General features: G+C 50.0%; 1 protein-coding gene across 1 annotated transcript in view; it reads left to right on the top strand.

The window, feature by feature from the left end:
* RAMP1 (receptor activity modifying protein 1) overlaps positions 1–10,547 on the top strand; it is a 34,429-nt gene extending 23,882 nt beyond the window's left edge. Inside the window, exon 3 of the mRNA XM_059703710.1 lies at positions 9,950–10,547. Coding sequence (XP_059559693.1) covers positions 9,950–10,205 — 256 coding nt within the window. The 3' untranslated portion in view covers positions 10,206–10,547. The remainder of the gene's footprint in view (positions 1–9,949) is intronic.
* Positions 10,548–11,163: the final 616 nt, after the last annotated feature.

The following is an 11,163-nucleotide window of genomic DNA, read 5'->3' on the forward strand; positions in this document are numbered from 1 at the left end:
GACCGCTGGGTAGCCCCTCGTGTTCCTGGGGGGTGAGCCCCAACAATGGGTGAGGATTGACTCCCAGCTCCAGCCCTCCACCTGCTGTCAGGGCTGCCCCTCAGGAACTGGGTCAGAGACTGCCCTGTTGGCTGGCATGACCTTCTGCTCAGGGGAAGCTGTCAGGCACAGCAAAGCCACAGCCACTGTTCCCTCTCTTGGTGACATAGTGAGACGCCCTGGGATAGTGCCACCCAGCCCAGAGGTCACCTTCGTGGGTATCAGACTGCCCGCTGTGCCAGTGTGGCCAGCAACCTCACAGCCTCCACGGCCTCAGGAAGGCCCCAGGGGTCCCTGAGGAATCCAGTGGGATCAGGGAGGCAGGCTGCCAGGCAGGGCGGGGGAGAGCAGTGGCCTGGTGGTGGGACTGAGGAGGCACTGCAGAAAAAAGCCCTCCTTCCAGCCCCCAGGGTGGCTTGCAGGGGTAGAGTCCCCAGGGTGTTATTGTCCAAATATAACTGTCATGCCTAATCCTTGAGCTTGGACACGTGTGCACACCCATGTGAGGGTGAGGGCGAGGGCCCTGGGCCCAGGGGGAGCCCTAGACCTGGATGTCCACACAGGGCATTGCGGTGAGGCCAGCCCACAGTGGGCGCAGCTGGGTGATCAGCCATGGTTCCCTGCCATTGCAGAACCCAGGGCTGGGATGACTGCAGGCACAGGCCCCCACCTGCCAGGCCCTCAGAGGACACCCCATGTCCAAGAGTGGCGGTTTTCCCAGGTCTCCCCAGCCGAGAGCTCTGTGAGAAACTGCTCTCTCCTCCCCTGCAGTGACACACCAGCCCTGCCACGGTCTTCCTCCTCTTACCTCTAACCTCCCTGCTTTAGCATGTTCTTCCTTTTCAGAGAGAGAGAGGGAGAGAGAGAGAGAGAGAGAGAGAGAGAGACCACCTTGCTCAGCCAGAGCCCCCTGGCCCAGTACAGTGGAGGCAGGGAGCCAGTTGCAAAGCCCTGGGTGGAATTTACCTGCGCCCTCCAGCTGGTGTACCTGAAGCCGGCTGTGCTGTTGGTATTTATTGTGCACACGCATGCTGGGATTCCACAGACAGGGTGGAGCCTGCAGTTCCCTGTGCTTTTTATTTTTTTTGCAAAGATGTCAGAAGTTCCTGTTCTATAACTTAAGGAGATGAGCTGTAGTGGGAACGTTGGAGAAACCTTAAAGTATACATTTCTGTGCACGCGCTCCAGTGGTCAGCCCTGGGCCAGCAGAGATGCGCAGGGCTTTTTCCGCGGTCTCATCAGACTTCCGGCTGGATCGGATCTCTCGGACCTGCGGTTTAGGGAGGGCTTGATGGCACCATATCCACCCCACACACACTCCCGCTGCAAGTCCAGGGGTGAGGAGTGAGTTCTAGGTGCGCAGCGCCCGGTACACTCACCCAGGCCTGGGGCAGTGTCCTAGACTGAAGTGTTTTTAATCTGTTAGCAAGACTTCCTTTTACATTTCCTGAGGCGACAAAAACAAAAGCTGCCCTGTCTGGTGCGGCCTGACAGCTCACAGGCGAGGCTGAGTGGGAAATGGCAACCTGCTCAGAGGCCCTCTGTGGAGGTTGGGTGGCCTGGCACGCTCACGCCGAGCCCCACGCAGGCTGGGCCACCATGTGGCTTTCTGCCAGGGAGGACATGGCCGGGTGAGCAGACTGCCCCGCCCTGCTTTGGAAATGCTCCTCTGTGACTCTTTTGGAAATCCTGGTTGGGAGCCCTGACACCAAAGTCAGAAATCATGTGGTAGAAGACAGACCCGACCACCTAGAAATTAAATGCGCAGGTGCCAGGCTGTAAGGAAAATGCCCCCAGGGCTCCAGGAATAAATGTGGGGTTTGCAATTGGTTTGAGAGATTTTTGTCACATTAAGAACTTCTTCCTGATTTACAAGGTTGTTTCTTTTTTATCGGAAATGTTGAATTTTGTCAAATGCCTTCTCGACCTGTATTGAAATGATTGTGTGTTTTTTGCTTTTTTTTTTTTTTTTTTTTTTTTTTTTTTTTTTAAATGTATCTTTATTGATTTCAGAGAGGAAGGGAGAGGGAGAGAGTGCTAGAACATCAACGATGAGAGAGAGAGAGAATCACCGGTCAGCTTCCTCCTGCACACCCAACACTGGGGATCGAGCCCGAAACCCAGGCATGTGCCCTTGACCGGAATCGAACCCGGGACGCTTCGCGGTCCACAGGCTAATGCTATATCCACTGAGCCAAACCGGCTAGGACTGTTTTTTGCTTTGACATGCTGCAATGGGCTTTGACAGTCACGGGTTTAAAGCATTCCTGAAATAAACCTACTTTACAGTGTCCTGTACGGAGAGCTAAAGTTTGCTAACAGTTTTCATAGGGCATTTGTGTCTGTTTTTAAGTGACAGTGGAGTACATCTGTTACGCTGAGGCACGTGGGCATGCCGTCTTCAGAGGTGTGGAATCTGGGTTTGGTTAATTTTTTTTTTTTTAATTGATTTTTGAGAGAGAGAGAGAGAGAGAGAAATATCGATTTGTTGTTGAACTTATGTATGCATTCATTGATTGATTCTTGTATGTGCCCTGACTGGGGATTGAACCCACAACCTTGGTGTATCAGGACGACACTCTAGTCAACTGAGCTACCTGGCCAGGGCTTGGTTAACTTTTTTAAAAAACTGGGAAGCTCACTTTTTTTTTTTCTCTCTAATTCTAAGAATTGGAAAGAACTGCCTGGGTCTGCTGCCTTTTGAGATTGTAATTTTTAAATAACATTTTCCCTTTTTTTTCAGATTTTCTGCTTTTTAAGTCAATACTTGATAGTTTATAGTTTCCCCAAAAGTACCCCAATTCAAAAATTTTCCAATTTTTAACGTACATTTTTTGCATATTAATCTCTCATACTTTTTCTCATCTTCTATCTGTGGTTTTATATATGATGTTTTCTGTGTTGTTTTTTTTTAGATTAAACTCTCCAGAAATGTGTCCATTTCATCATACCTATTTTTCTAAAGAATCCGCTATTGAATTTACTTATTCTCCTAGTTTTTTTAAAGAGAAAATCAATAAGTATTAGTTTTTAATCTTTTAAAAATAATTCCTTATTGTTAAAAGTATTATATATGTCCCCTTTGCCCCCCCCCATAGCCCCTTTTTAATCATTATTAATGCATTTAAATTAGTTGCCTTTTGGAGAGATTTATCTTTTTTTTTAAGTCTTGATTTGGATACTTATTTTTTTGTTTGTTTGTTTAGTAATAAGATAATTTAATTTTGTGCTGTTTGGCTCTAATCCATTAATTTTTACATACAGTATCACCATTATTGTTTTCTTAATAACCTGTAACTGGATTTTTAAACGATTGTTTGACCCCACAATTATAAGTTTTCTTTCATTTCTACAAATTTAATATTTTAAAATATGTCTTTTTCTCACTAATTTGTAATTTTTAATACTGCAGTCAAAGAATATTGACTTACAGTTTCCACTTTGGGAATTTATTGAGTCTTGTTTGCTGCCTAAATAATAGGATCCTGGGCTTTCTGAAAAGATGGTTGATTCTCTGTAGAATAGAAACATCGCACGTAGTCACTGAACCTGGTTTATTGACTTTATTTTTCACACGCCTTTATTCTAGTTTGTATCTCCTGAGCCTTGAGAGGTGAAGGTGCAATTCGCCAGATGTTAGAGGTGGGGCTGCCTGTGTCCTGTAGGCAGTGACGACACTTTTCTCGGTGTGAAATGTCCCTCTTGTCCCCCGTATTGTGCCCCTGGCCCACACACACTCGGTGCAGGAAAGTGGAAACTGGTGTTAGAAATGTGCGTGTGATAGCCCACCACCATGAGTCTCTTCTGCCTACTCCTGGGCACAGGGACAGGGCCACAGGAGGGGAGGGGACACCCTGGAAGGGGCAGGCCCTAGGAGATGGGAATGGGGACGGGTAACCTGTGTGTGCTGACAGCCCAATGTAGGCAGGACCAAGCTTCAGATAGGGGTCGGGGTGTCACAGGTATCAGCTGTCCCAGTCGCTGGCTGGCCGAGGAGGGAAGGAGCCTATGGAGTGTGGATGCCCCTCCCCAGGAGGGAAGGGTGCGGGGAGCCTCGGTGAGGAGATGGACAGGCTGCTGATGGAAGGGGAAGGCTCCCGGGCACACAAAGGGGGTCCTGGTGGGGGGTGAGCTACTAGGGGACAGTTGGGGGAGAGGTGGGGAATCCCTGGGGATGGATGGACCTAGGAGAGGAGGCCTCTGGGGAGGGGCGCCATCTGGTGGCTGGGCCCTTTCTGCAAGGAGGCCGTGGAGTGGGGACGAGGAATCCTGGAGGGTGGTGGTGGGTATGGAAGAGAGAAACTTGGGCGCCTGGGACTGGATACAAAGGGGGGTCCTGTCCTTGGGGCCCAGCCCCACCCTCCTTGCTCCTGGTCCTGAGTCCCTTTGGGGACTGGGCGTCTGCCCCGCAGCATCCCAGCAATGTCGCCCACCCAACTCAGCAGAAGAGACATGAGAGGTTAGGTCCCGGCCCCGGCTGGCTCCGGGGTGAATGAGAGCAGTGGAGGAAGCCAAGCACCTGCTCAGGCCCTGCGGACATCTGCAAAGCCGGAATGGGGGTGCGCTGGACGCGTGCCCCCACACTCCTCTATGTCCCAGCATTGCCGGCTTGGAGCATGGCTGCCAGCCAAGTGCCCCGGGTCCAGGGAGGGAGTCCAGGCAGGGCCCCCAGCAGGCCCCTGAGCCCCAGGCTTGCCAACAAGGGGAGGCCTGCCAGGCAGCAAGGGCTGTCACAGAAATGAAGAAGTGAGCCCTCCGTGGCTGCAAGTGCAGGGACATCAGTGTCCAGTTTGCCAGGGGCCCCTTCCCAGAGAACCTTTTTTATATGTAATTGTAAAATGCTGTATGCTCACTGGAGAAAACTCGAAATCCCCAGAAAGGGTAGAGAGGAGAGAACAAAAATCCCTCCTATCACAACCCTGGGGTGGCCCGCCCAGCATTCTGGAGTGTTCCCCTCCTCCCAGAGCATTTTATGCTGAAACCACAATGTTTACACGCCAGGTCTCATGTGCTTTCTTCTGCCCAACATTGTAACATAAGTATTTTCCCACCTCTTACAAATCTCTTCCTCCATATCAGTTTTTCGTTATTAATCCTCACCTGAGGATATTTTCTTTCCATTGATTTTTAGAGAGAGTGGAAGGCAGGGGGAGAGACACACAGAGAGAAACATCGACGTGAGAGAGAGAGACGCATCGATTGGTTGCCTCCCTCACACTCCCTGACCAGGGCTGGGGATAGAACCTGTAATCAAGGTAGTCGCCCTTGACCGGAATCGAACACTAAACCCTTCATCTGAAGCTTATGCTCTAACCACTGAGAAAACCAGCGAGGGCCCTATATATCATTTTAATAGCTATATTAAAATAGCTTATCAGCCGAAACCGGTTTGGCTCAGTGGATAGAGCGTCAGCCTGCGGACTGAAGGGTCCCGGGTTTGATTCCGGTCAAGGGCATGTACCTGGGTTTCGGGCACATCCCCAGTGGGGGATGTGCAGGAGGCAGCTGATTGATGTTTCTCTCTCATCAATGTTTCTAGCTCTCTATCTCTCTCCCTTCCTTTCTGTAAAAAATCAATAAAATATTTTAAAAAATTAAAAAAAAATAGCTTATCAGCAATTTCTTTCATTGCTATCTTATAGTTTACTGTTTTTCATAATTATAAATTTGCAGCAACCCCCTTCTTACCTTACTTCTGTCTGCATTTCATGTTATTAACTTATGGTAATTCCCAGAAATAGAATTCCTGGGTCAAAGGGTATCCATGATTTTGAGTTTATTGATACATATTGCCAAGTTGCTTTTTAGAAAAATTTTACCAGTTTACCTTTTATTAGTAGTGATAGGAATGCCTGCCTCATTTCACTACACCTACCAGTGTTGAGTAGAAGCCAACTGTATTCCCAGAACTATTGAGCCAAAGGCACCATAGGTATTTCTGTGCTTGCACCCACCCTCACCCCTCTCTGTCTACCTGACACCACACTCCCAATGTCAGCCTGGCACTTGGACAGACTCTATGGGCCAGCCTCAATGGGTCACTTTTATCTTCACCTGTCCTACTGCCAGGACACCAGGTAGTGCCACCTGCCCCATCCCAGCAGCTATCTAAAGCCGCTGGAAGCCACCAGGGTGTGAATTCTCCCAGGTAGACAGAGCCAATAGTGATCAGATAAAGGGAACCAGAATCCCACAGTGGTTTGTCCTCGAGTTTTTGAGGGCTTAGATACACATTGGTGAGTTAATAGAACAAGAAACGTATCCTAGCTCAGCTGGCGTGGCTCAGTGGTTGAGTGTTGACCTATGAACTAGGGGGTCACTGTTCCATTCCCAGTCAGGGCACATGCCCGGGTTGTGGGCTTGTTCCCCAGTAGGGGACATGCAGGAGGCAGCTGATCAATGATTCTCTCTTATCATTGATGTTTCTATCTCTCCCTCTACATTCCTCCCTGGGAAGGAAGGAAGGAAGGAAGGAAGGAAGGAAGGAAGGAAGGAAGGAAGGGAGGGAGGGAGGGAGGGAGGGAGGGAGGGAGGGAGGGAGGGAGGGAGGGAGGGAGGGAGGGAGGGAGGGAGGGGAGAGAAGGAGAGAAGGAGAAAGATATCCTGTTTCAGGCTCAGAGCAGTTGTCAGGAGGAGGCAGTGAGAAAACGTCCACCTATTGGGCATCTGCTGTATTTTGGGCCGTTGACCCCATTTAGCTTGATGTGCCCAGTAACCCCATTAGGTGGGTCCCTGTGTCTTCATTTGGATATAAGGAGACCAAGACTCGAACAGGTGAGATGAGGCTCCCAGCATCACCTGGGATAAGAGGTGGACCTGGGATTTGAACCAGGTGGGTGGGGTGGCGGGGCCCAGTCTCAGATACTCCACATCAAGGACATTCAGGGCTAGTTTGAGGACAATAGCAAGCATGAGTGTCCCCAGAGCCTGTGGGCATCAGTGGACACCTTCTTGTCAAAAGTGAGCAACCATGAGCTGTGGTGCTGGAGCCGTGACTGGGGCCCTGGACGAACCGGAAACGCCCACCATCACCGTCCTGGTCAGGAACATTCCCAGCAAAGCTTGCCTGGGGTCCCAGAATAGAGAGTTCTGGCCTAAAAAGGAAAACTATTCCGTTACATGAGAACTAGAGAGAGGGTTAAATGAAAATGTTTTTCACAGCTATTTCGGGCCCTGAGTCAGTACTATGTTCTTTTGACAGAAGACTGTGCTCTGAAGGGATTCTTTTATCACAGACTTGCTGGCAGAGCTCACGATATTTATTGACTGTTTCAGCTGTCACTTCTGTATAAATAAACAGGATGAAGAGGCCCGGCTGTACATTGGAGCTATTTTTAGAAGGGGTGGCTTTGCAGGCTGGAAGGATAATATTTCAGGGAGAGAGAGCGTTATCCTAGAATATCCCCCACAGCACAGGCTCAGCCTCCGCATGGCCTCGGTGGGGGTGGGGGGTGGGGGGGAGGGTCTGAGGGTCACAGCGTCCTGGGTCAGGGGCTCCTTCCCATGCAGAGATGGCAACACCTCCTTCTCGGGACATCCCAGCTCCACTCCTCAAGCACAGAGGATGGGAGGACAACATTTAGGGTCGACTGTCACTGGGTCTGCAGAACACCAAACACTACCTGCTGGTTTGGTGGGTCTGTGGTGGGGAGCAGACAGTCATTCACACCAGTGTTTGTAACACGTAGCCATGTGGTTGATCAACAGCCACACCAAGGGCTGGATGTAGTTTTCAACAACACCTGATACCTTTAGCACTTACATGTGCCAGGCACTCGACATGTTCTAACTCATTCTTTTCTCACAGTGAGACTCAACCTGTCAGGACTTCTGTGGCTTCTTCCACTTGTGTTTTGTACTCAAAACATGAGTTCTTGTTCACGTGGGAAAACCACACACCCAGTGGGCACAGGTCCTGCACAGCCTCTGTGGTCTCTGCCCACCCTCTCCTTCCCAGTCTCCTGCACTTTGCCCACTCACATGGTCTGGGGGAGGCCCCCTGCACCTTGGTACTTGAGGTAACGGTCCAGAGAGCAGCCAGGCAGACAAAATAGTGACCAAGCGCCTTAGAGACGATAAGATTGTAGCTGGAGGCATGGGCCTTTGAAAGCCTCCCTCCGGCTCCCCAAATTGCTATATGGCTTCTGCTTCACTTAATCACTTTCTAGATGAAAAACAAGGAATGGTGTCTTTTAAATATCTTCATTTTGCCTGGCCGGTCTCATTCAGTGGTTGAGCACTGGCCTATGGTTACGGTTCGATTTGCAGTCAGGGCACATGCCCAGGTTGCAGGCTCAATCCCCAGTAGGGGGCATGCAGGAGGCAGCCGATCAATGATTCTCTTTCACCATTGATGTTTCTATCTTTCCCTCTCCCTTCCTCTCTGAAATCAATACGAACATATATTTAAAAAACTAAAAATAAATATCTTCATTTTACGAGTTAAGGAGCTCTTCATTTCTTTGTGTGGGTCCAAAATTCTTTCTGTTCTCTTTTTTTTACTGAAGAATTTTAACATTTCTTGGAGCACAATGAATTCTCCCAGCTCTTTTTTCCTCTGAAAAGGTCTTTATTTCAACATCATATTTGAAAAATATTTTTAACTGGGTGTAGGATTCTGGGCAGACAGCTCCCCCATCTCTACCACCAGTACTTTAAAGATGCCCCCACCATCTTTGGGCTTGCATAGTCTCTGGTGGGAAGTCAGCTGTGACTCATATCATTGTTCCCTGGAGGTGTCCTTTCTCTGACTCCAAGATTTTTTTTTTCTTTATCTTGGTTTTCAGAGTTTGACTTTGACACGTCTGTGTGGCTGTTTGTTTATTGTTGTTTTGGGGGTTTTTTGTCCTGTTTGGGGTACTTTGACCTTCTTGGGTTTGTGAATTGATGTCTCATTATTTTGGGAAAATTCTGTCATTATCTCTTCAAATATTCCTTCTCCCCCATTCCGTCTTCTCCTTCTGGAACTCAGATTACAAGTTGGGGTTGATATTATTGAGAGTGTTGTGAATTTACCACAGCTCTTTTCTCCTTCTGTTCCATTTTGGGTCATTTCTACAGGCCTATCTTCACATTCACTAATTTATTCCTCAGAATGGGCTGCAGATTTGCCCACCAGAGGGCTCATTGCCCTGGGCTGACATCTGAAGATGTTGGCTGTCCCACCTCTAGTCTGCCCTCAATGTGGAGAGCCCTGGCCCAGGTCCCACCTTAGTTGCTACCTACCCAGGGATGACCACCTGCTTTTCTTTTCTTTTCTTTCTTTTCTTTTCTTATCTTTTCTTTTCTTTCCCTTTCTTTTCTTTTCCTTCTTTTCTTTTCTTTTCTTTTCTTTTCTTTTCTTTTCTTCTCTTTTCTTCACCTTGTTTGAAACTAGCCCACAGACTACAAGCACTGTGAGGCCAGCTTCAGTATTACTTTTCCTCCTGACCACCTGCTTTTCTTTTCTTTTTCTTTTTTTAAATATAGTTTATTGATTTTTTTTACAGAGAGGAAGGGAGAGGGATAGAGAGTTAGAAACATCGATGAGAGAGAAACATCGATCAGCTGCCTCCTGCACATCTCCTACTGGGGATGTGCCCACAACCAAGGTACATGCCCTTGACTGGATTCGAACCTGGGACCTTTCAGTCCGCAGGCTGATGCTCTATCCCAGGGGTCCTCAAACTACGGCCCGCGGACCATATGCAAATACAAACATTATATTTGTTCCCGTTTTGTTTTTTTACTTCAAAATAAGATATGTGCAGTGTGCATAGGAATTTGTTATTGCTTTTTTTTTAACTATAGTCCGGCCCTCCAACGGTCTGAGGGACAGTGAACTGGCCCCCTGTTTAAAAAGTTTGAGGACCCCTGCTCTATCCACTGAGCCAAACCAGTCAGGGCTGACCACCTGCTTTTCTATCTGCAGGAGCTACGATGAGCTCAGGAACTGCACCATGTACGTGATGGAAAGGCTGGACTGCTACTGGCCAAACGCCATGGTGAACAAGTTCTTCATCACCGTCCACCAGCACTACTTCCTAAGCTGCCCTGTCCCTGGCCGGGCCATGCAGGACCCGCCCCTCAGCATCCTCTGCCCCTTCATTGTGGTGCCCATCCTGATGACCCTGCTCATGACTGGGCTGGTGGTCTGGAGAAGCCAGCGCACCGAGGGCATCGTGTAGGCCGCGGCCTGGGAACTGCCCCCATGCTGAGGCTGCGGGCAGGCAGGGAGGCCGGGGAGCTCTGGGCCTGGCCTGGGAGTGGCTTCCTGGCCCTGATGTCAGAGCAGGCCCCAAGCCCCCTCGTCCCACCTGGGATCGGCTAAGAGGATTTCGGAGCGGCGGTGGTGCAGGCATTAACCTGGAAGCCGCCAGCTGGAGGTGAAGGCCGCCCTAGGAAGGGGGCTGGTGCTAGGAGGGAGCAGAACTTAACGGCCATCATTTCTGGGGAGTCTCTGATGTGTTTGCTCTCACCTCTAGCCAGACTGTGGGTGAGAAGATTGTGATTAAAAGGATGTCCTTGAATTTGGGAAGGGTCAGTGTTTCTGGCTGTGGGTCACAGTAGAAGCCGGGGAGGAACACTGGACGCTTCAGACACATCTTCCCCTACAGGCGGTGTTGCTGGGAGCGATGGCGGTGAGGCCTGGGTGTGCACTGAAGGTGCTCCACAGGGTCCTGAGGCCCCCGCCCCTCCACAGTGTCTGCCACTGGCTCAGACGCACAGACATGCTGAGGCCAGGTTTGCTCAGTTTTGCTGAGCAACTCCCCCACGACTCCCCAAGAATGCCTCCCATCCCCCAGGTCCAGGCTCCCACCGCTCTGTCCTTGAGGGTTTCGCCTGTTATTTCCTCTGCACATCCCTGCACCCAACCCAGCACTGCTTCCCCATTCAGGATTCTTCCTAAGCCTCTACGTGTAAACAGGCTTCTAGAAGGTTCTGGATCCCCTAAGGGAGCTCCCACACTGTCCCTCCCAGATGTCCTCTGAGCTGAACAACCTCTGAAGCGCCCGCAGCCCGCAGCCTGCCCTGCCCTCCAGCACCTCCCAGCCCGGGACCTGCCCCTTCTCACCCCCAGCAGCAGCTCCTCTGCATCAGATCAGCTGGCCAGAGCCATTACGTTCTGGACTATTCCGCACTAGC

Source organism: Myotis daubentonii, chromosome 7 (genome assembly GCF_963259705.1).
Source record: "Myotis daubentonii chromosome 7, mMyoDau2.1, whole genome shotgun sequence".
Classification (NCBI taxonomy): Eukaryota; Metazoa; Chordata; class Mammalia; order Chiroptera; family Vespertilionidae; genus Myotis; species Myotis daubentonii.